Source organism: Harpia harpyja, chromosome 9 (assembly GCF_026419915.1).
Source record: "Harpia harpyja isolate bHarHar1 chromosome 9, bHarHar1 primary haplotype, whole genome shotgun sequence".
NCBI lineage: Eukaryota > Metazoa > Chordata > Aves > Accipitriformes > Accipitridae > Harpia > Harpia harpyja.
In genome coordinates this window covers 40351466-40377746 of record NC_068948.1, presented here as the reverse complement: position 1 = coordinate 40377746, position 26281 = coordinate 40351466, and the positions used below count along the sequence as shown (strand labels likewise).

Genomic DNA, 26281 nt, shown 5'->3' with positions numbered 1-26281 from the left:
ACTACCTTACACTTGCGCCATGCTAGAACAAGACAAAGAAGTAGTATTTCACACAGTATTTTATCTTTCTGGGCTTATATCTCTTACCACTCCACACACTCCTGAGCAGCATTTTTTTGTTCTGCATAAACCGTAACTTGGAAGATTCCTATCCTATGAGGAAAGAACGTCACAGTCATCACATCAGTCTGTACTATAAGGGAGGTAGCAGCTGACCATTTACTGCCTTTCTTTTCAGACTTCAGTGAAGTACTTTTGCATCTAAGAGGGAAAACAGATGGAAAACATACTGTGACAAAGCCAAAATTAAGTTGGGGTTTTTTTATAGGCCATGTAAATGTTCTAACTTATAACTAAGTTTCTAAGGGTTTGCCCTATAACAAAACAGATCTCTCTCCATTCGTTTAAACCTTTATTTTTCAGTAATTTTGAATACTGCCATTAACGTACACCACCATTCGAGAGCAGTTCCACAAAGGGGCAGGGCTGCAGTTTCAGGGTCTGCAACATCAGCCCACCAGGTGCGAAAAAGCTCTTAACCCATCATGAATCTGGGAACTGCCTTTAAGTGCCAGTGGTTGTGATTGTCCTGAACTGGCAAGGAGGAGTCCCAGCTTGCTTTTGTCTTCCCATCTGGGAGGCGTGGGGTGGGTACCTTGTTCCAAAAGCACGCAACACTGGCTGGTAGGGGAAGAGGTCCTTGTCTAACAAGAGGAGCTAGGTCATGTATGCACTGATTTGGGAGTTGCCTGCCAAGATGAAATCCTAAAGTGTAAGACAGCAGTAAGAGATGAGAATCAAACTGAGCACCTCAATTCTCCCTTTAAAAATGCCGAGTGTTTAAATAAACACCCAGTATTTTTGAATGAGTACTAAAGTATTGCAGGACAGAGCTACAGGTATGTAATTTCAAGATGACATGGAATTAAAAAAAACCAGCATAGTTCTGCACTGTGCATTACATTACTGACCAAACACAGCAAAACAGTCTTGCTAATTTGGTTTGTCTTGGTCAAGTGGAAGATACCACTCTGGTGGTGGACTCTTCCTGAGCGTCCACACTGGAGCATATTTCTGTTTTTCCATAACTCGAGCTCTTTCACTCTTGCACAAAGCTTCCTGAAATACAGGAAAAAAATATTAGTGTTGGATGTTCAGTCTTACAGAGCTTATTTCCTGCTGTGACTATTTGAGATAAAGTGAAGAACAGGAATTTATCATGCTTAAATAGAAGTGCCAAATGCTACCTACGTAAGTAAGCCAGGATACAAGCTTTTAACTATGTCACATTTATATTTTGCCTCTGACTCCTCCACTATGAAGAAAACTACCGCTTATGTGCTACCCTCCGCGCCAGAAGTTGTCCTAGGTGGCCGAAAGGATGTGCTGAAGGGCTCTCGTCTTCCCATGTTCACAGGGCTGTAGCCAGAAGCATTTCTGGACACCCAGGAATACTTTTTGCCTGTAACGCGGCAGCTTTTCGTATTAAGCAGTGCTACAGTAACTGAAATCAAGAGCTTTTACAGCAGCACGCTGACAATCCTCCCGCTGCACGTTAAGACCATCTTACCCCCCTCACCCCGAGCAGACGCCTGCTTTCCCAGCCCCACCCGCCGAGGTGACCGCCGACACCGCTCGCCCGCAGGCGGCTGCGGCGTTTCTCCCCCACCAGCACCGGCCTAGAGAGCCCGCAGGGTCCGGGCGGTACCTGCGCGGCGGCGGCTCGGCCCCTCTCCCAGGCGCGGCAGGCCTCGTAGTCGTCCCGCCAGCGGCCGCAGGCCGGCAGCTCCCCGTGCGCGTAGTAGTGGTGGAAGGCGTGCCGCAGCCCGCGGCAGTGCTTCCACTCCCACCAGTAGTCCTCGCACAACCGCGGCGGCTGCGGGGGGACAGAGAGACCGGGCTGAGCCGAGCCGCGCCGCCCCGGCCCGGCCCTCAGCCCCCGCCGCCGTCCCCCGCCCCGCTCACCCTCCAGCTCTCGCCGCCCGCCATGCTGCCCCCGCCTGAGGGCCACCGCCCCGCCACCAATCCCCGCCGCGCTTTGCGGGGAGACCCCCGGGTCCGGCCAACGGCGAGAGGCGACACAAACCGGCTGCCTAGTCGCCCCGCCCCCAGGCCAATGGCTGCCTGTGGGGCGGAGCTCCCTGGACAGCACGTGACCCCCATCGCCCCAACCTCCCTCCCCCACAAAAACCCGAACTCCAACCCACCCAAAACCGGCGGATCTCCCGTGAAACCTCCCGCCGCGGGCGGGAGGCAGCCCCGGCTGCTTTGGGTTTTGTTTTTTTTTTCCCCGAAATCACCACACCAGGGACGCACGCTGGTAACCAAGGAACCTTTACTCGGCCTTTCGGAGGGAGCACGGGGGCTGCCCCCGGCGTTCCCCATCTAACGGCTCAGCAACGACCGACCCGCCGGTACCCGAGAGGAGGCACCCACCGGTAATTACCGACGGCGCAGGACGCCGGGGCTTTGTACTTTGTACATCCGGCACCAGGCTGAGACGCTGGGCCTCGCCTCTCCCTACACATGCCATTAGATTGCTACAGTAGGTTATTGTATCTGAACTATTAAAAGGCATGTTATTAATTATAAATATAAAAAGCAATTACAAGGGGATTGCTTAGGATGATTTATAACCCAACACCCGAAGCTAAGAGCAAAGAGGCTCCCTGCACAAGAGTCCTAAACACCCAAGTGTTAGCCTTCACTTGCACCACACCAAAAAGCTTACCTGAAATTGTGGCAAAATATATATAAAGGGAGGAGAATATCAAGCACAGAGCAACACAAGACCATCATCACTCAGGATGTAAGAGGGGAGGATGTAGTCTAAGAACCAGACCTTTTAGGAAAGTAGACCTTGTTGGGTTTACTTCTCAGGTTTATCTGAGATACACCTTCCCTCTTTACAACACATACAGAAAACTCCCTCAGAATTCCTAGAACTTAATTTTCAACTGAAAATTAAAGACAGTCTGACAGCCCCGGTTTTAAACACGAAACGAAAACCAGTAAAAGCGTTCCTGTGTTGCAAAACGATCTCTCCTCTCAACTGCAATAACTAAGATCCAATATGCTGCAATTGTTATTTTATTTTCCTCCTAACTGACTAAAGGTACCACAACTTAGGGTTTTCTTCCCTTTTTGCGCAGAGACTGGCCTTCTCCTGAAAAGGCAATAAACCGGCTTCCAGATTCATCCTGGAAAAAGGAAAGAGGGAAAAAATAGGTTGTTACCCCTGTGCTCACTGCTTGTGTGTGATGAAAGCTGAACGACCGTTAGAAAGAACATTCCATCAGAGCAGCAACTGACTGTAGACATGTCACATCCTTAATCTACATAACAACCACTTTCTTCCTGAAAATAAAATACGAGCATTTCAGTGACCTTTCAGCCAACTGAAACTAGTATGCACTGGCTTATCAAACTTACATCAGGCCAATTTTTTTACATCTGCAAGCAAGGACATGGGAGGTTGCTTTCACCTAACTCAAACCACTTTTTAACTACTACCACTTAACAGAAGTGCGCTGTGAAAAATCAAGTATGGAGAGAGGAACCACAAACTTGGACAGTAGTTCTAATGTTCTAATTCTGTGCAAAATTGGGAAGGATCCAACTTTATTTACCTCTTCAACTTTCTTAACTAGTGGACGTGAGTTTCTCATGAATGTGATTCTACCGATCTTGAAGTCATAGTTGGGTATTCCTCTGGAAAAGAAGCATAAAAATATGAAAGAAAACATTTTATACCTACCATGCAACTGAACACAGTGAGACCTATTCTATGTCTATCAGTATTGTACCAACGCTGGCTGCAAATTTTCATTACCAAATAATTCCAGAGTTGAACCACTCAATTATTTTCTGAAGGTAGGCATACACAGCATGAAGTAAACAATCAGATACTGGAGCTGCTGCAGAAGCTTGGCTATGGGTACATTTCCACGTAGCCTGTGGTTCCCACAGGGCCAAGGACACGCTTTTCGAAAGGGTTCAAGTTTTACTGTGACAGGCATAGATGACAGAACACCACAGGAACCACATCCCTGCACACTTCCACTAAGTCTTAGAAGTTTCCTTCTAAGAAAAAAACACCACCACACAGAAACACAAACCCCCAAGCTCACACATGGCTTGGCTTTGGTTATCCACACAACTCAAAAAAGATTTCACTCTACATCAAATTTCACTTTAGAAAATTGGCAGGGTTCTGTGAGTCACTCGATCCAGCCCAGACTAAACCTGCTGCCTCTTCCCGCTTGTGTTCTATAGAACCAGAGTTGATTGAGCAAGTTTTGGCAACATTAACTTAGGATCTGCACCTTAAGTGCAGGGACTGTGACGTCAGGGACGTCACAGTCAGTCTAGAAGATTAGACTTTATTTTCTAAATGCAAACTTATGAGGAAATTAACTTGTTTATATTGCAGGAGCAGAAAAAAAAACAACAAAACACTCTGCTAAAACACTGATCCTTCACTTGCTGACAACTGAATGAAACAGACATACCTTCGAATGTCTCCTGGTTTAATTGGCGATGGACTAGGCTCAACACCTTTCTTCTTGCCATCCAATCTGTTCCCAGAACCAGAGAATGCCTATGTATACATAACGAGTTTTAATTTAACCATATCTTTTATTTGAAAGCACACTGCACAGGGATACTATATTCTGTAATATCTTACTACAATTTTTATTTATTTCTTTGATTCAGCGTGTTTCTTTTTAGTACAGTGGGTTGTGTCAGTATGTTTCAGCCTCCTGTTTATAGACTGCCCCTTTAAGGTCAGCAAGTCATACTGTTACTGGCTTACTGGTTTGTAAGCACCACAAAACATTCGCAGTTAAAGGAGGAGCACCTCTAAGAACAGGTACTAGTATTTTGCAGTTGTTTGGAACAACTTTCCCTCAGCATTTTACAACATTCAGAAACCAGCAGAAACAGGGGACTTACACGAAATCCTATGTCACTCACATATCCACTATGGTCTGCTTCAACATCCTGTGAGGGAAAAAACCACTTCATTGTGTTCATGTTGTGATACACAGAACACATGAAAAAAGTTCCACATATTTCTGACCAAACAAAACTTTAGAATAATCTATTTCTGAAATAAACAGTTGGTAAACATCCATCTCCTAAGTAACACAAGCAAAAGCATTTGGTAAATACAGTTCGGTCTTAAGAAATTGTTTCAGGAAAAAAAAACTTATGTTGGAGCTCACTGCTCCACCACAAGGCAGGCTGATTTCTAGAGAATGCATTATTGAAGAACAGAAGCTTAACTTACTGTGGTCTCCTCATGCTGTGCACTTCTTTCTGGTTCTTTGTACCCCAAAGGAGCATCAAAATCCACCTATTTACATAAGAAGCATGCAAATAAGCACAATAGGTATTTTTTCTTTTAATCATAAGCCTTATACTACTATTCCTCAAAACCCCACAAACTATCACTCCCATTTTGATCAAGAAAAAACTGAGGTTTGCTTGTTAAACATTTTAACTCAGAACTAAAAAGACTAAGCCTCCCAGGAACAAGTCTTAGCATGTAATTGAAACAGAGCAGTAAAACAGCACCCCACAATATCACTGGAGTTTGAATCAAGACAAGCCTGTTAAATAAAACTCAGATTATAAAACAGGTTACATCTAAACATTAAATTCTAGGCACTACTGTCACCTGATGGTACATGAAGTGCAGCTCGAGACCACAGATGTGGTTACAAAGGTACATGGGGTACTCTCAAATGAGTCATCTTCCCTATCCCATCTGATTTTACCTTTCCGGCAGCATCAGAGGTGCTTGGTGTACAGTGCTATCACTGAACGAGACACCCTCTCCTTCTGGGAGGACACAGTAAAAGCAGACTTTCCATGTCAGCTTTAACTTACATTCATATCGCATTCTATGATGGACACAGCCTTATCCGGTTTGGTCTCCATTACCCGAAGCTCATAGATCTGAAACAGTAATGAGTATTTTAAGATTGCACATGAAAGAGCTCAAGTTATGTATAAGAAAAGTACAGTGAAACCTTTCCCTTCAGATGGCTTCAAGAAAGTTGAAATAAGTGCTCCTCAGGTTGAGAACTGGATACTGCAGGGTCTCTACAGAACATGAGAGCAAAGATTTTTAACCCAGAAGATTGCTATATGCTGGAGCTAGAGAACCTACCTTTTACTGTACCTTGCTGCACTCTTACTGTACCTTAACCTGCATTTTTGAAAGCAAATTACAAATTTAGGGTAAAACTGAAAAAGAACTTGCAAGAACATCAGCAGCACAAAAATTTATTTTCTCATGAGTCAAAAAACAGTCTAAACAGCAGCTCAGGAGAAGACTTAACTGACCCCATTTCTCCAATAGAAAATCAGTTGTGAAATATACCATCTGGAATTACTTGTCAACAAGACAGAGCTTGTCACAGAGCTTCAACAGCTCTGTGTTGATCGTTTTAGCACCAACACCCAACAACTGAGCTTAGTCTACAACCCCAAGTGATCAAATGTGCTCATGTTGCCAAAAATACTCATCTATAAAATCTACTCACAAGATTTAGTCAAAGTACTTATGTGGTCAAAATCTACTGAAATACAGTGTATTTTTTTACATGGGGCAGAATTTATTTCCTCAAATTAATGGTATCAAAACAAAACTTGCATGGACTGGTGCTGTATACTGTACCTTTTCATTGTAGTTGATGGCAATAACATCCCCAGTAGTTAGACAAGCGAAGTTTCTCAATGCATTTTCTAGTCTTTGGAGTATGTTAAGATGAAACTTTTGTTTTCAACGCAACATGAAAACTTTAGTTACTATGCTATAAAACTCTGATCCTTGGTCTCTCAAAGGTGGTTTAAAAGTCATCAGTACTGTAGACAGCCTTTTAGTAAACATTAGGGTGTACAAGTTCTTTTAAAGGACACTCACACTCATTGGACTTTAAGCCAAGATTCACGCTTCTTCACTCCAGGCTACACTTTGTGCCAGCAGCTTGCAACTTCTCTGTACATAAGCTCCCCATCCTTTCCGTTTTCAGAAGGAGCAGTACTAGTTACCTACTACTGGAAGGGTATGAGCCACACCTGAAAAGCTAGCTCTGCTTCATCACTCCAATTCGGGAGAAAACTTTTGTCCCCTGCTCCATAATTGACAGGAAGGATACACAGCTTTGGGATTGGTGATGTCAAGAAAATCTGGACTCTGTGGCTGAAATTTTGAGTAAGTAGCAACTTGAAGATTAACACTCTCCACTTGCACCAGGCCTCCCTCTTCAAGCAGCAAGTTCTGCATCATCTGCAAGAATGAAAACAAAGAAACAAACCACTATCAGCAAGACCAATGTTTCTAATTCTCTTTCCTTGCATATGCTTATTTTCACTGGAGCCACCATTTTCCCTGAAATGCACCAGTTTACCATGTTCTAATTTCAGGAAAAATAGTCAGGTGCATCTCAAAAACCAGTCTGCTTTGCTTACTTAGTTAAACTCTCATGGAGGGAAACCTGAGCTGTGACTGAAAGCTGTTGCAGGAACATGACTAGCAAAGGCACACACTTTCAGGAAACATTCTGCCTCTTTAATATTAAACTGGCAACTCAATAATCCTACCCTTCAGGTTTTCACAGTTCAGCATGAGACAACTCACCCAGTGCGGAAGGTAACATATGCCCTCATCAGCCACAAATTCAAGCACTCCACAGTGCGTCATTCGGTCTGAATTTTTATTGGTCAGCTTAAACAGCATCGGGTAAGTAATATTAAGTCGGCCTGGTGAGAAAGGAGAAAAAATTTTGTTAAAAACCACTAACACATTTCTGAAGGTTTCAGAGATCGAATATTAGCAAGAGCATGGGCTGGACTATAGGAGAGGATTATCCTCACACCATTATTCCAATTGCTCAAAACTACAAATCCAGGAGAGAATCCAGATACATGAATACTGTATTGCCATCACACTTAGAACTTTAAATGCCTCTCCAACATTTCCACAAGTTCAGAGATGAGCAAGCAGAGAGTATTAGCAGAGGAATCTATTACTGTTATGTCCTTGTGCTATTATCAGTTAGGTCCTACCTAATGAATTTTAACAGGCCCTGCCTATTTTAAAATTAAATCCTGACCAAACTAATTTCTCAAAGAAATTCTATTAAGGCTAAAACTCAGAGGGGGAGAAAAAAACCCCTTAGTTAAAAAGGCCAATAATATTGATTGAGTTATCTTTTTCCCCATTTCAAAGTTAATCATCACTTTAAATTTTACTCCAGACAACAGCGTCCAGAACAAGCAGGTTGAGATTAAGAGTTTACTAGATCAACTGTAACCATTATACCGAGTACGCTATTAATAGTTAATAAATATTGATTCATGCCTCAAGTAGCCCAACACTTCAGATGTCTGTACTTGAAGACAGACAAGCCCCATTAATTCTGACGGACAAAATACTTCCAAAGTACATTTTTGAACTAATTAGTCTCATATTCTCTATTTAAGTGAGATTTTAATAGATAAATACTGTGGCATTTGCTTATGCATTAGCTCATATTTCTAATGTTGTTATTACAGAATAAAATATTCACTTACTGAGTTGATCCAAAGCTGATGGTGGCATAATTACTGCAGAAATTAATAAGAAAGTAAGATCAGGAAAAGTATGACTATACAAAGAGTATATAACATCAGTTTTATCATTCCTTTCTCCAAAATCTCTTCTAAAAAAAGGAGGTCCTAAAATTTCCTGCAAATTCATTTTTGAGCCAGAGATTTCAGCAGAATCAGTTGTGACAAATACACCTGCTAGCATAGAGAGTTCAGAATTTAATCAGAAAAAATGAAAAGACAAGGTTTTACAATACCTAGTACTTAAAATGTTTCCTAAAGGTAATTTTATTTGTTTGGGCTTTGAGGTGCTCTTAAATCGATGCCAACTCAAAACAACATAGCATTAGTCTGACAGCCTGAAAATTAAGTTGGCTGATCTATTCTCTTTGTTCAAGCTAAGTGAGGTACAACAAGGAGGGGGAAAAAGTCCTTAATCATAAATTTCCATGGCTCATAATGGGCCTAGGATTTTAACAAGAGACATTAAAAAAGAAGAATGTCTTCTTCTAATACTCATAAACCAGGACTCACTTGGTAAGTTTTTTTAATTACATACTAATACGATAAACCCCTCCTCCTTCCTTCTTAAAGCCCCACCCAGGGTGCTCTTCTAGCTCCAGCCACAAAGCCAACAGTATGTCTCCATGTGTTCAACAATGTTTCGGCAGTCTTGGCCAAAAGCTGTATTACTTGATATTATTCACAAACACTCTTCCAACAGGTTATTAGTCAAAATAAAACATGCACATACTCTTCCCGCCTTTCTCCACATCTGACCTGTCATTAGGTCCAGCAAGCATGGATACCGAGAAGCAGCGGTATTGGGTTGAGAAGCGGTTCTGGAAAACCCGAGGGATGGGGTGATCAAACATATTAAAAGAAAACTAGGGGGGGGGAGAAAAAAACACAAAGAGAAGACTGTATTAATAGGTATCTACAGCATACTGAAGTGTTACAGCACTGCCCTGAAGTCTCCTGAAGTTTAGCTAAAACTACGCTGAGGAGCCGTAGGGCTGATTTCCCTGTCGGCTGAGGCGCCCTTCTTTTTTCATACAGATTACGCGCTGCCCGGGGAAGGATTTGTGCGTCAAGCGCTGCCCGGGGAAGACAGAAAATGGAAGCAGCGCACTTCCAGATTACGCTTAAAGTAAGGCTCGGCTGGCCAACCCACCCCCGGGAGAGAGCACGGGCGGCCCTTCGCGGAGGAGACCCCGACACCCGCCGGCCGCCGCCGGCCGCTCGCCCTCAGCCGGCACTCCACACCAGCGTCGCTAATCGCTGGCTTCGAAAACGGGTTTCGCGAGCGGGCGGCCACCGGCGGCGGAATCGCCGCAACCGGCGAAGGAACGCGGGGCCCAGCCGCCCACCCGCCGTGACTCGGCAACTTCCCCACCCCCGGCTCACCATGGCGGCGGCGGCGGCGCTGAGGCGCAGAGCGGTAGCCCTCGAGTTCCCCACAGGGCTCGGCGGGGCGCGGGAAGGCGGGCCGGGGCGGGCCGGGCCGCTCACTCGCCTGACGGGGCTCTGGCCGCCGCCGCCGCGGGCCCCACCCCCACGGCCCTCCCCCGCCGCGCCGCCCCTCCCAGCGTGCCGCGCGGCGCCCGCCTGGCGGGCGGCCATTTCGTGTGAGGGCGGAAGGCGGGATCTCGCACCTGCTGACGCGGCCATTGTGGAAGGCTTTTCTGGCCGCTTGGCGCTTCTTCAGTCACTGAGTGTTGGTGCGGTCCCTGCCGCCTCTTCGTCGGCCTCACTTAAATGGCAAAGCGAACAATTCGCCCGCGGCAAAGATGGCAGACATGGCAACAAAAGGCGGCACGGTGCTTCCGCTTTAAGAGACACCTGGGGTTGGCCAGCCGCACGTATCGCGACTGCCTTTTACCAATCCCATTGGCAAAGACCCGGAATGGTTTGGGCGGCTCGTCGAATCCGCTCTGAGAAAGAGGGACGGCCGCTTTTCTACTGGCCAGCGCGCCGTGACGATATGACCAATAAGAAGCGGCGCTGATTTGGCGCCTAGCTTGAGTGGGGGCGGCCCGTGGCTGCTGCCGTTTCGCCGCCGCTCCCGCGCTGCCGCCATGTTCATCTCCGACTGCCGCCGGGAGTTTTACGACGTGATTGTCAGCCAGGTGCGAGCGGCGGACTGCGACCGGGGAGGGGGTGGTGTCACCTCAGGCGTCCCGGCGGCGGGCGGAGCTGTCTCCCCTCGGGCCGCTCCCCGCGGGGCTGCGGCCGTTCCCGCCGCCTCACGGAGCGGGGACGGTGCCGAGGCGTCCCCGGCTCAGTCTGCGGCGGCTGAGGTGCTCTGGTCCTCCTGGGGCCGTGGGGGGTGTGGGAAGCGGGGGTGCCCGCGTCCCTGGGGGTCGGCGGCGGGGAGCGCCGCTGCCAGGCGGACGTAACGCCCCGGGCCGCGCTGCGGGCGGCGGGCCAGCCAGTCAGCCCAGAGTGTAAAAATATCTTTCCCGAGCCTGTCTACGGCTTTGGAAAGCCGAGCCAAAGCTGCTGCCACCGCGACGAGGTCTCGCCAGAGGTTTTACTTACAGTTCGCCTCCTTTCTCGCGAGTGCTTTGCGTGTTCTTGTGGATCTTTTGTTGTTAAACAAAGACATCTCTAGATCTTTTTTTTTTCTTTATAGCTTTTTAACCGTTTTGACGTTGTTTGCCCAGGCGCTAAATCTTGTATTCTGTCTTCTTTGAGGTTTCTCTTGCAGTCTTTCTTGTAGCAGGTCTGGTTGTCTACTTTCATTTTTAACCCACAGTTTGCTTAACTTTGTTCAGACTGGATGTGTACGCTGCAGTGGTAAAGCTTTTGTTCGACAGTCTTTTAGTATTTCTACCTGAGAAACTATATTATGGATTGTGCAAATGAAAGCATTTCCCTCAACTTCTCCAACTATGAGCTAAATCTAAAAAAAAAAAAAAAAAAAACTCTCAAACCCCCACCAGATAAATTGTTTTGCCTAAATCAAATTTTTTTCAGGAGTTGCCTTGCTCTCCTATTTTTGCTACAGATTTTCTTTAGTCAAAACTGTGCCAGATCCTATGTGAAAACTTGGGCTGAAAACTTAGGCCTTTCTAGACATGATGAAAATAGTTGTAGAGCTGACTACCATTGAACCTTGAAAACTATGTGCTGTTTATAAGAGTCTGAATAATTACGTTTCCTCAAAGCAGCTGATGTATTTTGGGTATGTGGGGTTATTGTTTACATTTACAAGGATCCAAATAGGCTAATTTTGGTTGCAGTGTCCATTCAGAAGCAATCCTGGTTTATGATTATGATGATCTCTACCTAAATTTCTGACTTTCTGGTCTCACAGTGATCTATGCGTTTCATGTACCAGCACATTAGATTTGGTACCTATGTTAATATATTTAATACTGTTATTCCATTATTTTTGCAGCGTGTTCTTCTTCTTGTTGCTTCAGATGTTGACGCATTATGTGCTTGTAAAATACTCCAAGTAAGTCTTTGTTCATTATCACTGTAGGCTAACAGTAAGAGAAAAGAATGTCCTGGGATCCTTTTAATAGATTTGAACTGGGGAAAGGGTGAAAGTTTAATCTGCTTTTGTAACTTATGTTTTACATGAGTTATGACACTGAAAACTGGTAAGTCATACTCCCAAAGTTCCTGTAGATTTGTCATTTGGGACGTCTTCAAGTTAAAGACTTGTATGAAATAGAATTATAACCTGGTATAGCACTGTAGAAGAGGTTGTTTCCCCTCACCTTTGCTAACAGCTGTTTGCTTCATTTCAGGCTTTGTTTCAATGTGATCATGTGCAATATACACTTGTCCCAGTATCTGGATGGCAAGAACTTGAAACTGCCTTTCTCGAGCATAAAGATCAGGTGAAGAAATACTGGAAATATTTTAAGTTGCAGCTGATCTTATATAGGCATGCACTTCTTCCTTTTCCTCAACTTGAAGTGTCATCTCTCAGACTAATTATTATTATTGGTTACCTCAAAACAGTGGTTAAATTTTAACATACCAGTAACAAACTTCTCAAGCTTTTTACATCAGCTCAAACTAACGTGCTATAATTTTGATAGATTCAAATTAAGTTTGCACACATTTTGAGATATAAAAGGTAGTATTGGATGTCTAGCATCCCTGAATTTGGTGTTTGGCCTTACAAATTTTTTTCGTCCGTCGAATATCAAATATCAGAAAGTAAATACAAGTTTTGGCAATGATGAGTGCTTTGGAGGTTTTGTAAAGGTGTTTTCAGTCTTCTGTGTTTGCTGCTAATTGAAGTAAAAAGCATTTGTTGTTGTTTGATTTTTCTTTTGTTTGCAGTTCAAATATTTTGTTCTTATTAATTGTGGTGCCAATGTTGACCTTCTGGAGATCTTGCAGCCTGAAGAAGACACTCTTTTTTTTGTATGTGACAGCCACAGACCTATCAATGTAGTGAATGTTTACAATGACACACAGGTAAATACTTCTTGTTCATAATAAAAAATCTTCGCGCAATGTGGTGGTAGATGGTGTAGTGCTTTTCTGCATTTTGCAAAACTGCTTACAGTGTTAGCTAGTAGGTCAGGAAGCAGTATTAATGGATATTTGCAGTAATAATGTACATGATCAGAAAAAAAAAATTTTTCAGTAATAAAATATATACTGTTAGTGTGATAGTTGTCAGTGGTAAGCACCTGTTAATCCTATTGCTATAAATAAAACTGCTACAAATCAGAGGATAAACATCCTCCAGAATGTAACGTGTATAATGTCTCGGTATCTAGCAACACTGAGAATTTGAGTATTAAGCACAAATTATTTGACAAATGACTTTACTGAAAGAATTATCATTTTTATGCTTGCTAATGCTGTAATCGAGGAATACTGTTTTTTACTCTTATTTTGTATAAACAAGTATGGTCTTTGTATTAAAAAGCATTACTTTTGTTATGCCAGGAATTGATCACAGCCAAAATGAATTTTTACTTTCTCTTATTATCTGAAGTATTCTCATTTGTCATTTGAAATGTTTTTTAATCACCAAATAAGATACTTTATTTGAAATACTTCTTTTTTTTTCTTGCTAGATTAAGCTGTTAGTTAAACAAGATGATGATCTCGATGTTCCTGCTTATGATGACATCTTCAGAGATGAAGAGGATGAAGAAGAGGACTCAGAGAATGAAAGTGATGCATCAGAACCTTCAGAGAAACGTAGACGTTTTGAGGAGGTGTGTTTCTGCTACTTTATTGTGAAAAGAAGGAAAACAAAACAGTTATTACATATAGTTTACATCATCATAACAATGACATTTGAGTTTAAAAATTATGTTCCATTAGATCACAAATTCAAGAGTAGGATTTAAATATAATCTACGACCAGCAGAGTTTCACATAGGCAAAATGTTTATTTATCTGAACTGCACAGAAATATTTTCTCCACATAAAAAAATGTTTTGAACTTGATTTTGCATAATGCTGTCTTTGTGTAATCAGTGAACTGAAGAGATCTGTCTCTATGTGCTCTCAGTCTAGCAAAACAACTTATTTAGATACAAAGGGGTTTTTTTAAATAATTGTTTGAGAAGAGAGAAGGTCACAGATAATTTAGCAATAAATTTTATCTGTCTTTGTAGCAGTAAACTAACAAAAGTGTATTATGGTAGACAAAAAATTAAATTTGCCAGATGTTATTTGTAGCATATTTTCTATTTACACCATACAAGGAAGCAAAGGCATGAGGCTAGCAGTATTAAGAGACAATTAAATGTAAAGACATTCTCAGATTTAATATATATTTCATATTATTTTTCTATTAACATTGTACATTTTTTCCTCCTAATCTATGAAGGGCACTAACTCAGCAAAAGCAGATGCCAGAAATTCAAAGGAAAAATCTATAACTAGTATACACAAAAGTTATTCTCTAATCTGTTGAATATTTCACAGAGTTCATTTTTATTTCTTTGAGTTTTCAAGCTGATGGTGCTATTTATGGAGTTTAAATATACAGTGGGTGTCTCTTTTGCTGAGCTTCACTAATTATCCCGTCTTTATTTTTCACCAGTGTCATCTTTGTGTTATAAAAATGGTAGGATGCAATGTTGCTAGTTGCTAGAAAATACTATGTACTGGGGCTCTTATTTGTGAAGACAAGCTAAATAAACGCTAGCAGAGAAAGATGCCATAACTTTATAAAAGTGTATGCCTTGGAAAAATATTTGATACTAATACTTTTCTCATTAGATGTTGTTAATAGGAATAATTCTTTTTAATGAAAACTTTAAGTCTTTTTAATGAAAACTTAGTCATTAAAGTATCTGGGTAGGTGCTAATCTACTAGAGTATTTTTTCTAACTTTTTAACATCCAAATTAATTTACAGGATGTAATAGAGAGAACAATGAAAAGGCGACAAAGACGAGAATGGGAGGCACGCAGGTGTGTGTAACTTTGTTGCATGTATCTCTTTCTCTTATTTTTTAATTAAAATCTTGTTGAGAATACAAAAACATGATACCATGCTGCTTGATTTGCAAGATGCTTTAGGGCTAACTTTATTCAGAAAGTGGAGAAAGATATTTACTATATAAAAATAAAATGTTTAAATGGAGGATAGTTGTAAACAGTAATTTATAAGTTAGAGTAGTAATAGGTGCATTGCTTCACTTTTAAATAGCTGTAGTATACTTGTCTCTCTTATGGTGAAATTTATGCCTCTGGTTTTTTCCTTTACAATCCCACTATTGTCAATAGGAATGAGCAGGAACAAATCAGATAAGAAAAAGTGATTTGAGGACTAATGATTTAATAAATTTTTCCTTTTTATTTTATGAGTACGTTTCAGTGTGGTTTCCACATTGCTACTAAAACCTAATTGTCTTGCAGAAAAACAATTTCTAGCCCAAGTTTAATTTTTTTTAATTGCTAAAATGAAATTTAAATATTTCACAATTCCAGGCTTATATTTTTAATTGGATCCAATGACTAGTTCACCACTTAGTCAAATGTGTGGGTTTTTTCCCTTTTTAGACGAGAAATTCTTTTTGATTATGAGCAATATGAATACCATGGGACCTCAGTAAGTACAAACTTCTTTGCCATAAAAACACGAGGTGCCAATGTAAAGGTAATTGGACAATATCCAATGTTATAATCACCTAATACAATGTTATAATTATCTAATAATACTATACATTATAATATTATTATAGCTTGTTATTTTTGTATGTTATTGTTATATATAAGGTACATCATATATGTACAAGTAGTTTGACTTAGCAGTTTAATGTTTTCTGGTTGTGTACATCCAGTTTTACTGCTGATGAATTAGATACATCATAAACAATACTGGTAGACTGGCAGACAACAGCCAACTGAGTCACAGGCTAATGTAAGGTTAACAGTGGGGGAAAATGATAAACAAGAACTATTAACATTTTTGTTGTTTGATATCTTTAATGCTGATATAAAAAAATGATAGTGTAATTTTTTTAGCTCTTGACAAAAGTATCTATCTATGCAAAAAATACTCTCACAAAAAAACTTTAGCATGTAGGGAGCATGTTTGCCTTTCAAAGCTTTCAAACATAACACTTAGGACATCAAACTGTTCCTTCTGTTATTTGGCCTCGTCTTATTCTATTTATATTTTGTTAAGTGCTGCTTTCTATATAACGCAGGTTTGCAGACCTGTATAAAATATTTTTCTTTCTACTTAGTGTCTTGGAAAATAAGACACTGGCAGACTGTCAGACTCAGCTGTGATTTCTAGAGCTTTAGTAACATGCTAGTACTTGGCAAATGTAACTGTTCTATTTGTTTAATGAAGTGAGAGTTTTGTGTTCATTTATCCTGTCTTTTTGCTTTTCCCTCATAAAGTCTGCGATGGTGATGTTTGATCTGGCATGGATAATGTCTAAAGACTTGAATGACATGTTGTGGTATGTTTCCATTATCATTTTTCATAGAGGCTAGAAGCTTAAACCCATAGTAAAGAGAGGCAAGATTTCCCAAAGCTGTTTGATTTCAGTATGAGGTTCCGGTTTATTTCATGAATGGATGTATGTCTTGAATTGGAGGACACATCTGTGTAAATTAATTACAAGCAACCAATAGATTTTGCATAGAAAAAGGGAGGATGGTACTACATGTGTATCCCTGCTAAAGAGGGAATAATAGTATAGAGCTTTGTTATTAACTTCTATGTACAGTTGGTAAACAGTGTTTCTGACTTGTTACATACTTAAGAGGGTTAAATATAATATACTGTACTGGAATATTTTTTGTTTTAACTTTTTTTTTCTTTTCTTTTTCTCCCCCCAATTTTAGGTGGGCTATTGTTGGCCTAACAGACCAATGGGTCCAAGATAAAATCACTCAGTAAGAAAGATTTTTAAATTTACCTTTATTATTTTTTTTATTATTTATCTTTTAAGTTTTTTTCAGGAGTAACTAATAGCAATTAATACAGATCAGGAAACATATGGGAATTAATATAACACAAGAAAATTAATAAACAGTGACATTAAACATCTTAATGACTGAATGTGATCCGATGTCTTCCAAAAATGGGAATAGATATCAGAAAAAAAAATGTATTTTCCTTTTCTACTATTTAGAATATTTAAACTAGCTTTATTTTTCACAAACTTATAAAACAAATCACTTCTGATCCAGGAAGAAATGGTGTTTAATAGTAGTTTATGTAAATATGAACTTGATACAGTTTTATTAAAAGAAAAAGATTTTGGATGTTCTGTATCCTCCAGCTTCCTTTGCAGTTTTAGTTAACGAGTTTCAGATTTTCTCCTTTTTTTTTTTTTCCTTGTTTCTTATTTCCCACTAGATACCCTCAGAATTCTAGTAGTACATGTGTAGACTTTAATTCTGGTGTTCTATTGTTACTAATACACTGATGTTTTTAAGGAGATAAATGTAATAAGTACCTAATTTCATTGGTCAGTCTATCTGTCTCTGTATTGGTTGTATTTTAGCTTTAATTGCCTGGGTGTATGGCTGAATATTGAAAGAACATTATTTGACAAGTTGGGTTTTTTTAAAGATGTATCTACAATTTTCATGCTGCTGACTGCCAGTGTGTAAACTTTAAGAAAAATTTTTGTGTTCTCATAATCAAGAACAAAAATACACAGGAAGAAAGTGAAGTGACAAATTTGTTTTTGTTCAAGAATGAAGTATGTGACTGATATTGGAATCCTACAGCGTCATGTGTCTCGCCATAACCACCGCAATGAGGATGAAGAAAATTCTCTGTCAATTGATTGCATGCGCATAGCGTTTGAATATGAGTATCCTTGCATAAGATCTGGGGAAAATGAACCCTACCCACTTGGTGAACCCCATTTGAGTTTTTATCTAGGGAAAAAAATCACAGCACCATCTCTGCTGCTGAGAACAGAATTAAAAGAAATGGAAATTTGAATGTTTTGTTGAACATGAATCCCTCTTTCAACAGCTCATGTAGCTTCAGTTCAGCTTAACCTTTCAGAATTAGTTACATGTCAATGTTGCTTGTCTTGTGTTATGTGCACCTGCAGCTTCTACCTATCTTATGTAGCACGGAGATGCAATATATAAGGGCAACTGAAGACTTACCTACTAGTTGTGGAATTTTGTTACTGTTTGTAACTTCAAACGATACATGCGTTTATTATTTGCCATAATTCATGTTCAGTCTGCGCCTGGCACTTTATCAGCACTGGTCTCTATATGAAAGTCTCTGTAACACTTCATATACCTCTGCTAGCCTTAAGCTTTGGTCCGTACAAGGGCAGAAGAGGCTCCAGGAGTTTTTGGCTGACATGGGGTGAGTTATAAAAATCTGGGTCTTTTTTCAATGAATTATGGGAAAGTGAGGAGAAGGACTTGGGGGTATTAGTGGATGAAAAACTAAGTATCAACCAGCAATGTGGCTGATAAGCCAGTAGCATCCTGGGCTGCATCAAAAGAAGTGTGGCTAGCAGGTTGAGGGAGGTGATTCTCCCCCCTCTACTCTGCTCTGGTGACACCCCATCTGGAGTACTGTGTTCAGCACTGGGGCCCCCAAAATAAGACATGGACCTGTTGGAGCGAGTCCAGAGGAGGGCCACGAAGATGATGAGGGGGCTGGAGCACCTCCCCTAGGAGGAGAGAGAGTTGGGGTTGTTGAGTCTGGAGAAGAGAAGGCTCCAGGGAGACCTTATAGCATCCTTCCAGTATGTAAACGGGGCCTACAAGAAAGCCAGAGAGGGACTTTTTACAAGGGCATGTAGTGATAGGGCAAGGGGTAACAGTTTTAAACTGAAAGAGGGTAGATTTAGATTAGATATTAGGAAGAAGTTCTTTATTGTAAGGGTGGTGAGGCACTGGCACAGGTTGCCCAGAGAAGTTGTGGATACCCCATCCCTGGAACTGTTCAAGGCCAGGTTGGATGGGGCTTGGAGCAACCTGGTCTAGCGGAAGGTGTCCCTGTCCATAGCAGGGGGGTTGGAACTAGATGATCTATCTTTAAGGTCCCTTCCAACCCAAACCATTCTATGATTCTAAATTGTTGAGAATATAGCTTGTGAGTACTCAACTTGTTTTTAAATATGAGTGTGTGGCTCTGAGTAGGTTGCAGTGTCTCTTTGAGCTGAGTTACACAACTTGTGTCTTGGTGTATGAGGAATAATTCAGCTGTATACCTTTATGGAAAAGTAGATTAGTAAGTAACCCACACTTTCTCACATCCACTCTTCAATGACTAAAGAAAAAAGAATGCAAACAAGCTTAGTCAGACTTAACTTGCTAAATTATCTAATATTAAGAAAGTCTTATGAAAGGAAGGCAAAATATTTGTTTCTTCTGGAATACCTGTCAGTGCATTTTTTTCCTTCTGCTTTTAGTTTGCCTTTGAAGCAAGTGAAACAGAAGTTTAATTCCATGGACATGTCTTTGAAAGAAAATCTTAGGGAAATGATTGAAGAATCTGCAAACAAGTTTGGGTATATTGTTTTAAATACAAATACTTTATCTGAAAATACTTTTCAATTAAGTTCAAATATTTCTGTATGAAGAGGATGTAACGTCTTGTTTTAAAAAATATGCATTTTAAATTGACAAAGTAATACTAGGCTTGTTGCAAATGTTAGGGTATAATTTCTCTTCATGTTCTTAACATTAACATACTGAGGAGATTGCTGGTCAATGTTGATAATAATGTTGATAATGTTAATAACCTTTACTGGTTTTATTTTGTTTTGCAGAATGAAAGATTTAAGAGTTCAGACCTTCAGCATTCACTTTGGCTTTAAGAACAAGTTCTCAGCAAGTGACATAGTTTATGCAACAGCTTCTCTCATGGAGAATATAGAGAAAGAGGGGCCTGAAACAACAAATTTCATTAAAGCTTTGGACAGTCTCTCCAGGTACTGAAAATATGTCTCTTCATTCTTTTACAAGTTTATTTGGGGAACATGGATTACATATCTAAAAGATGCATTGATGCTGTATAAGCCATTGAAGAAAAATCAAAATATCCCTGTGAATAGTGTTTAGATCTTGCTTTTGTGTGAAAAGCTTTATTTTTTTAATAGAAGTATCTATTTTTGTTCTTTCTGTTGCAGGGGTAACCTGGACAAACTGCACCAAGGACTGGACCTAGCCAAAAAGCAGTTACGTGCCATTCAGCAGACAGTAGCCAGCTGTATTTGCACCAACCTTGTAATTTCTCAGGGGCCTTTTCTCTATTGCTCTCTCATGGAGGTCAGAATTCTAGTTTTTGGCTGTCTCATTTGACTCTCATCTTTGGCTATATCATAACTTAATAACACTGTTTTCCTAACTGCTTGACTCAATAAGAATGACTCCATCAGAAAGAACCTATTTATCTATATTGAGCTGTCCTCTGATGGGTCAAAACTGGCATCTACTCTGAACTTCCCAAAGGAAGAATCAGTCCTTTTAAAGGGGGGAAGGCTTAATTTCAAAGTCAAGTGGGTGAGCTTAAACTCCTGTATTGTAAAGGTTCTTGTTAGTGTTCTTTGAGCCACACAAAACTTTTAGACTTGTCAGTAGATACTAAAATTAAGTAAGCAGAAGAATAATCTTGGATTGTAATTGAAATAATTATTCTTTTCCTAGGGCACGCCAGACGTGAAACTGTTTTCCAAACCAGTGTCTCTGTGCCTGCTTAGTAAATACTTACTCAAATCTTTTGTTTGCTCTGTAAGTAAATCAAAAGCTTTTGACTAAATAACTTCTGGCCTGCATAGTATTGTTTTGTTGGATACTTGCAGTTGATTATTAAAAACATTATATGAAAATCTTAATAATGTTTTTCTGCTAATTGGTTGGATAATAGCACATCTGTGAATGCTGCTCTAGGGAAGAGATGTACGAGACTTTGTAGCATTAGAAAGGGTTTTCATTAATAAGATACTTACAATCTAAAATCTTTGTGTAGTTTTATAAGTTTTGAGGGAGCATATCACTAAATATGTACTTTGAAAAGTTAACCTGACACACAAAAAAAAGCAATATTGCAGGACTTGTAGTTGTTGTTTAAAGATTTTTGTGCCTGTTTAAATAAAATCCTCTGATCTTTACAACTAATGTAACTGAAATTAAATTGCATTTATCTTTTGAGCTATTACACAATTCAGATAAAAATGAGGTTTTAAGATTGAGAACTGTCCTCACAGTGAACACTTCTTAATTTGTAAATGAAACTTATCGTGGTCCATCCTTGTCAGATTGCATCTGTCTGTCCTCATTTTGAAAGTTAAACATGGGGAATAAATCATCTGCCACTAGGAGCAGGACAGCATTTTTAAAACTCACTGCAAAACATTTGTCTTAAGAACAGAACACTTGAAACAAACTTCTGCTTCTTTTACTTAAGTGTCTAAAAATGTTAAAATCTTCATAATTATTTTTTAATTTAATTAAATTACAAAATTTGTTAAAGTTACAGCTTAGTGCTGTAAAACAATATGACGGGAAAATAATTGCTAGTGAAGACTGTATTTGTCAATGTTTTATCTGTGATATTTCAATGTAAAATGATTATTGCAAAAAATTAAGCCCAGTCCAAGTTTTTAGATACCCATACCTGCAGGTTTGTTTTTTTTTTTTAAGATCTTTTTTCTTTACTGTAAGTTGTATCTTGTCTGTCTACATCATTTCTGTGTTAAAACGGAATGCAAGATTGGAGAAGAATTGAAATTTCTGTTGGTCTTTAAAGTGACTTTTACTGTAAGAAAGAAGGGGATTCCGTTGAACTGTATTATAGCTGTATCCGTACATGAATATTTGCAATACTATCTCACATGGAGAGCTGAAACTGAATTGTTTCCTAAGTTTTGTCTAACAAAGAAGCTTTCTGACTTCCAGACAAAAAATAAGCGTTGTAAACTGCTGCCACTGATAATGGCTGCACCAATGGATGTTGAACAGGGAACTGTGATCATGGTGGGGATTCCTCCAGAGACAGAAAGCTCTGACAAAAAGAAGTAAGCATATTGTTTAAAAGTCCTTACTAAAGGTTATCTATAGACTTTTCCTGTCTCTGAAGCAAATATATCTTTCCTGTACCTATTTAACACTGAATATGGTGACTTGAATTGTATCCTTCTTAAAAACACGCTTTTTGTATATGGTATCCATGAGATACTTTGAGAGAGGATACAGATGTTCCACAGCTTCCTTGCAAGTTTTGTTTTTCCCTCCCTCTTAACTATTTTTTTATCTTAAAAAGAGGGAAATAGTTCACTATATGACCCATGACTTCATTTCTTAAAGCTTGCAATGTTAAGATTTTTGCACTTGAGTAAGTGATGTGTATGTTGAATACGTGGCACATGAAAAACATCTGGAAGGCATTTTCAACTCTCAGCAAGGAAAAAAGTTCCATACTTCTACCTTAGTAAATATATCCTTTTCTGTAATGCTCATTTGTATTTCTGTTCATTTTCTAGCTTTTTTGGAAGAGCGTTTGAGAAAGCTGCAGACAGTACCAATTCTAGGACTTTACACAACCATTTTGACATGTCAAGTGAGTAACGCTGCCTATCACTTATTTCATTCACCAAATAGTCCTTTAGGGGTCAGTGTTTACGCAGCCTCCATAAAGCATGGCTGTAGACAATATACTCATTTGTGTACACCTTAGATGCAGACGTCAACAGTGTGTATGTGATACGCTGTTCCTGAGTCTAGTATAAACACAAGCTACATTATTTGTCAGCCTTTTTTCTAAGTGCTGTCTTGCACAGAAATTATAAACTACTAAGCAGAGGCCTGCATATCTTTTTTGATACAATCTACATTTTGCATGGAGTAATGATTTTCTGCACTTCAGTTTAAAATCTGTGAGGTTATCTGTGAGGCTTTTTATATTTAGCAGCCAAACCAAGCATGGTATTGATGTTATGAGATGCATTTTTTTATTGTCTGTTTGAAAAATGAGATACTGATGGAACGAGATTTGCCTATCTTTGTACATGCTTACAAAAGAGGCAGTTTTTAACAATACATACTTATGTATGCATGTTGAACATACACAGAAACATTCCTAGATTTAAAAAATGGCTGCTATATCATGTAGTGAGCACCTAGAAATCAGTTTGCTGAAATCTAAGAGCAAAATAAACGATGTGTTTTGTATTTTGTTCAAATAGTTTCTTTTTTTCCTTCTTAAAGTTGATTAAGAATGTAAATAAGTGTACTCAGAATTATTATTCTTCAAGTGTGACATCTAGTATATCCTTCAGTTATTTGTATCCTGCAATAAAATATTTCATATTTTAGTAATTGAACTGAAAACAGAAGACCGGAGCAAATTTCTGGATGCACTTATTTCTCTCTTGTCCTAATGGTAAGGAGGATTAATTAAAAAATTAATTACAAATAAAGTTAGTGACCTGTTAGTATCTGTAGAATGTTCTAAGAAAACATTACAACTTCTAGTGAAAATATAAATTGAAGATAAGAGTTTCTTACAAAGACAATTGTTTTTCTTTTTGCTTGTACATTGTCTGCCTCCTACCAACGTTTTTTTTTTTTTTTTCTCCTCAAGAGATTTATTTAAGTTTTGTCATCCTTAAGCCTCTCTTCCATTGTTCTTAACTTGTGGCTTTTTAACTTTGGCTGGAAAAGGAGCAGCTGTTTGTTTTGAGAGAAATGGAGATATTGGCTAATTGTAGTTTATACTCTGTTACTGACTTTTAATTATGATGGCTTGTTTGAGCTCACGATGGAATTTTGGCCATAGCAGTACCATTCTTGGCTTTGATGTTAATGTAGAATTTGCATTTTTCTTTCACAGTGTTAAGGTTGTAGCCTACATTAGTGTGTAGTGTTTATCTGGAATAAAGATGGGGATATAAGACTGTTTGTAGTTGTGACTATTAGCTTCACGCTAGTTCAAAGTCTGTTTTAAAGCTACTTTAAGGCAAGCCAGATTCTACTGTAGTTTGATGACACTCAAATTGTTGCAATTGTCTTCAGATATTCCCTGCTTTTCAATTATGAACTATTTTTATTGGTCTCTGTGTGCGTCTATTCTGCAGTGATGGGTGGGGATAGCTTGCCTCCTACCAGAGAAGCAGCCAAACTCTAAATTGTTTTGTAAAGTCTGTTCAGATAACCTGTAAGACTGTTTGAAAGTATATAAAGTACTTCATGGCTTTTTCATGCCTACATAAAGATTTGGTCTTTAGTATTAACGGGTGAAGTAATCTCACAAGATTATCTTTATGGTATATATAAAAAAGCAAAGGAGTAAGGTGAAGACTTTGGCAACAGTCTGTGAATGTTGGTAGTCCTAGCCAAATGACAATATGACTTACCTTTTTTCAGTGGGTGTCAAAGCTACAATTTCTTCTTCCATTTACTCAAAAGTTTGAAGCAGTGGGTCAATGACTGCAATTGTTGTTTGTTAGACAGCATAGTCATGCATGGCTTCCAAGATTTCTACATCTGTTTGTTTCTTTCTTTACACTCTGACTACTGATTGTTTCAGTTTGTCTTCTGTCCTTGTTACACAGTGGTGCTTTTTGGCTCCTTGTGCTGGAAGCTGAGGATCAGATGCCCTGAAATTATTTTGGATGTTCCAAAGCTCATGGTGCTGCAATTGTGATGTATCGTCTTGCTTTGCCTTAAATGTACTGGTACAGGCCTGGACTGTTGTTTTTATGCCTCTTGGGAGGTCAAAAGGATTTTAACCTTAGCACACAGATATTGAACGCTGCTTCTTTGTAAGCATTCCATCCGCATAATGGCAAAAGGTGTCAACTAGGAGTATTTGCAAATCGGACTTCTATTTGTCAAACCTGCTTTTATTAGTAGACATGCTCCTGTGATGTTTAGTTGTTGGCCAATAACAAAAAAATAGGTTTTTAAGAAGTTCCATATTTATATTACTATTATATTACCATTCACATGTTCTTTTAAAATTGTCTTGAATGTTTTTCTTTTTTTTTGTTTGGGTTGGGTTTTTTTGGTTTTTTTTTTTGTAAGAAACTTTTTGAAACTGTCCTTGAATTTCTAGAATGTTGAAACTGGTTTTTAGTACTGTCCCGTTGAGGTCTTATGCTTTAATTGAAGTAACTGTTTTGTGAGACAAGTTTTAAGACTTTAGGGCTTTTAAAATCCAAGTACTGAGTAACTGCCAAATACCGAATGAAAAATCTGGGGAATTCTGATGTCAGTAAAGCATTTTTAGTCATGCATTGTGATACTGTATTGTCACTTGTAGCTTGGCTTTGGGAATAATTTTCCTGGAAAGAGTCTAAAATACTATGATAATTATGTGTAGACTGTAGCATTATAAATATTGACAGACTAGCTCAATCCTGTTCCATAACAGAGATTTCATTTCACTTTGGTCATATGAAATGGTATGGCTTGTTAGACTTAACCTGCTGTGCATTGGGTGGGTATGTATATGTGTATGTTTGGAATTCTTTTCTTCTTACAGTGTTTCCTTGAATTCTATGTGACTTCAATGTTTTCATGTATTATAATTAATATGTAAAGGTTATATATCATTACATCATACTTTGTACAGATTTTTAATACTGGTTAATTTAATACTAAATGTGATTTAAATGTACCGAACAGAAAGCTAATTAAACTATGTATTTTTATTCCAAAAAAAAAGTTATTTTTTAAATGTTGTCATCTTATCTGAGTAAAATCCCTGTGCCAAGCTGCAATGGCCAAAAAATTGTGCTTCCTAAGATAAAACATAATGCCTGCCACCTTTTGGTTTTGCATGTTTACTATGTAGTATTGGCAATAAATGATATTCCCCTTACCAGCGTACCCTGGGTTTTGCCTGTACACAGCATACAGTAATTTTATTACACTTCTATAGCAGATTACTGTGCTTTAAGTCTCTGGAAATGGAAACACAGAAGTTTACGTTGGTTTTTGAACACTGATACCAGTGCCAAGCCATGATTACAATGCAAGAGTTAGGAGTCTATGTGACACTTAAGCACACTTCTAAATGTTTTCACTTTATCTTTCAGTTGCAGACTGCTGAGTGGATTAAGTGAATTTCTTAAATTTATCTTAAACTTATCTGTCACAAAAGAATTCCTGCCTTTTCCACAGCGCTAAATGACTGTAACTTTAGTTCAGCCATATCGTATATTTAGGGCTTTCATGCTTCTAGTGTAAATATGAGAGGAAAACATGGGTATGTGCAGCAGTAAATACAATGTGCT

At 39.3% G+C, this 26281-nt stretch overlaps 3 protein-coding genes across 4 annotated transcripts; 1 reads left to right on the top strand and 2 right to left on the bottom strand.

The window, feature by feature from the left end:
* Nucleotides 1-399: 399 nt before the first annotated feature.
* C9H22orf39 (chromosome 9 C22orf39 homolog) lies at nucleotides 400-2175 on the bottom strand. The gene is made up of 3 exons (XM_052796474.1): nucleotides 1966-2175; nucleotides 1709-1876; nucleotides 400-1119 (listed from the first exon to the last, which is right to left on the bottom strand). The coding sequence occupies exons 1-3, from the start codon at nucleotides 2161-2163 to the stop codon at nucleotides 994-996; spliced, it is 492 nt and encodes a 163-aa protein (XP_052652434.1). The 5' UTR covers nucleotides 2164-2175; the 3' UTR covers nucleotides 400-993.
* Nucleotides 2176-2318: 143 nt separating this feature from the next.
* On the bottom strand, nucleotides 2319-10172 carry UFD1 (ubiquitin recognition factor in ER associated degradation 1). Of its 2 annotated transcripts, XM_052796472.1 has the most exons (12): nucleotides 10009-10172; nucleotides 9356-9488; nucleotides 8587-8619; nucleotides 7652-7773; nucleotides 7170-7300; nucleotides 6689-6761; nucleotides 5896-5964; nucleotides 5294-5359; nucleotides 4957-5004; nucleotides 4512-4600; nucleotides 3630-3711; nucleotides 2319-3200 (listed from the first exon to the last, which is right to left on the bottom strand). In XM_052796472.1, the coding sequence occupies exons 1-12, from the start codon at nucleotides 10009-10011 to the stop codon at nucleotides 3126-3128; spliced, it is 924 nt and encodes a 307-aa protein (XP_052652432.1). In that variant the 5' UTR covers nucleotides 10012-10172; the 3' UTR covers nucleotides 2319-3125. The 2 variants fall into 2 exon arrangements, with proteins under 2 accessions (XP_052652432.1, XP_052652433.1); XM_052796473.1 differs by lacking the exon at nucleotides 10009-10172 and having other exon boundaries at nucleotides 9382-9488.
* Nucleotides 10173-10241: 69 nt separating this feature from the next.
* CDC45 (cell division cycle 45) lies at nucleotides 10242-25803 on the top strand. The gene is made up of 19 exons (XM_052796470.1): nucleotides 10242-10730; nucleotides 12005-12064; nucleotides 12363-12455; nucleotides 12907-13044; nucleotides 13656-13799; nucleotides 14953-15008; nucleotides 15600-15648; nucleotides 16449-16510; nucleotides 16899-16949; nucleotides 17759-17878; nucleotides 18265-18396; nucleotides 19454-19552; nucleotides 19814-19975; nucleotides 20174-20312; nucleotides 20691-20774; nucleotides 21942-22060; nucleotides 22526-22602; nucleotides 23358-23424; nucleotides 24596-25803. The coding sequence occupies exons 1-18, from the start codon at nucleotides 10680-10682 to the stop codon at nucleotides 23420-23422; spliced, it is 1701 nt and encodes a 566-aa protein (XP_052652430.1). The 5' UTR covers nucleotides 10242-10679; the 3' UTR covers nucleotides 23423-23424; nucleotides 24596-25803.
* The last annotated feature ends 478 nt before the right edge of the window (nucleotides 25804-26281 follow it).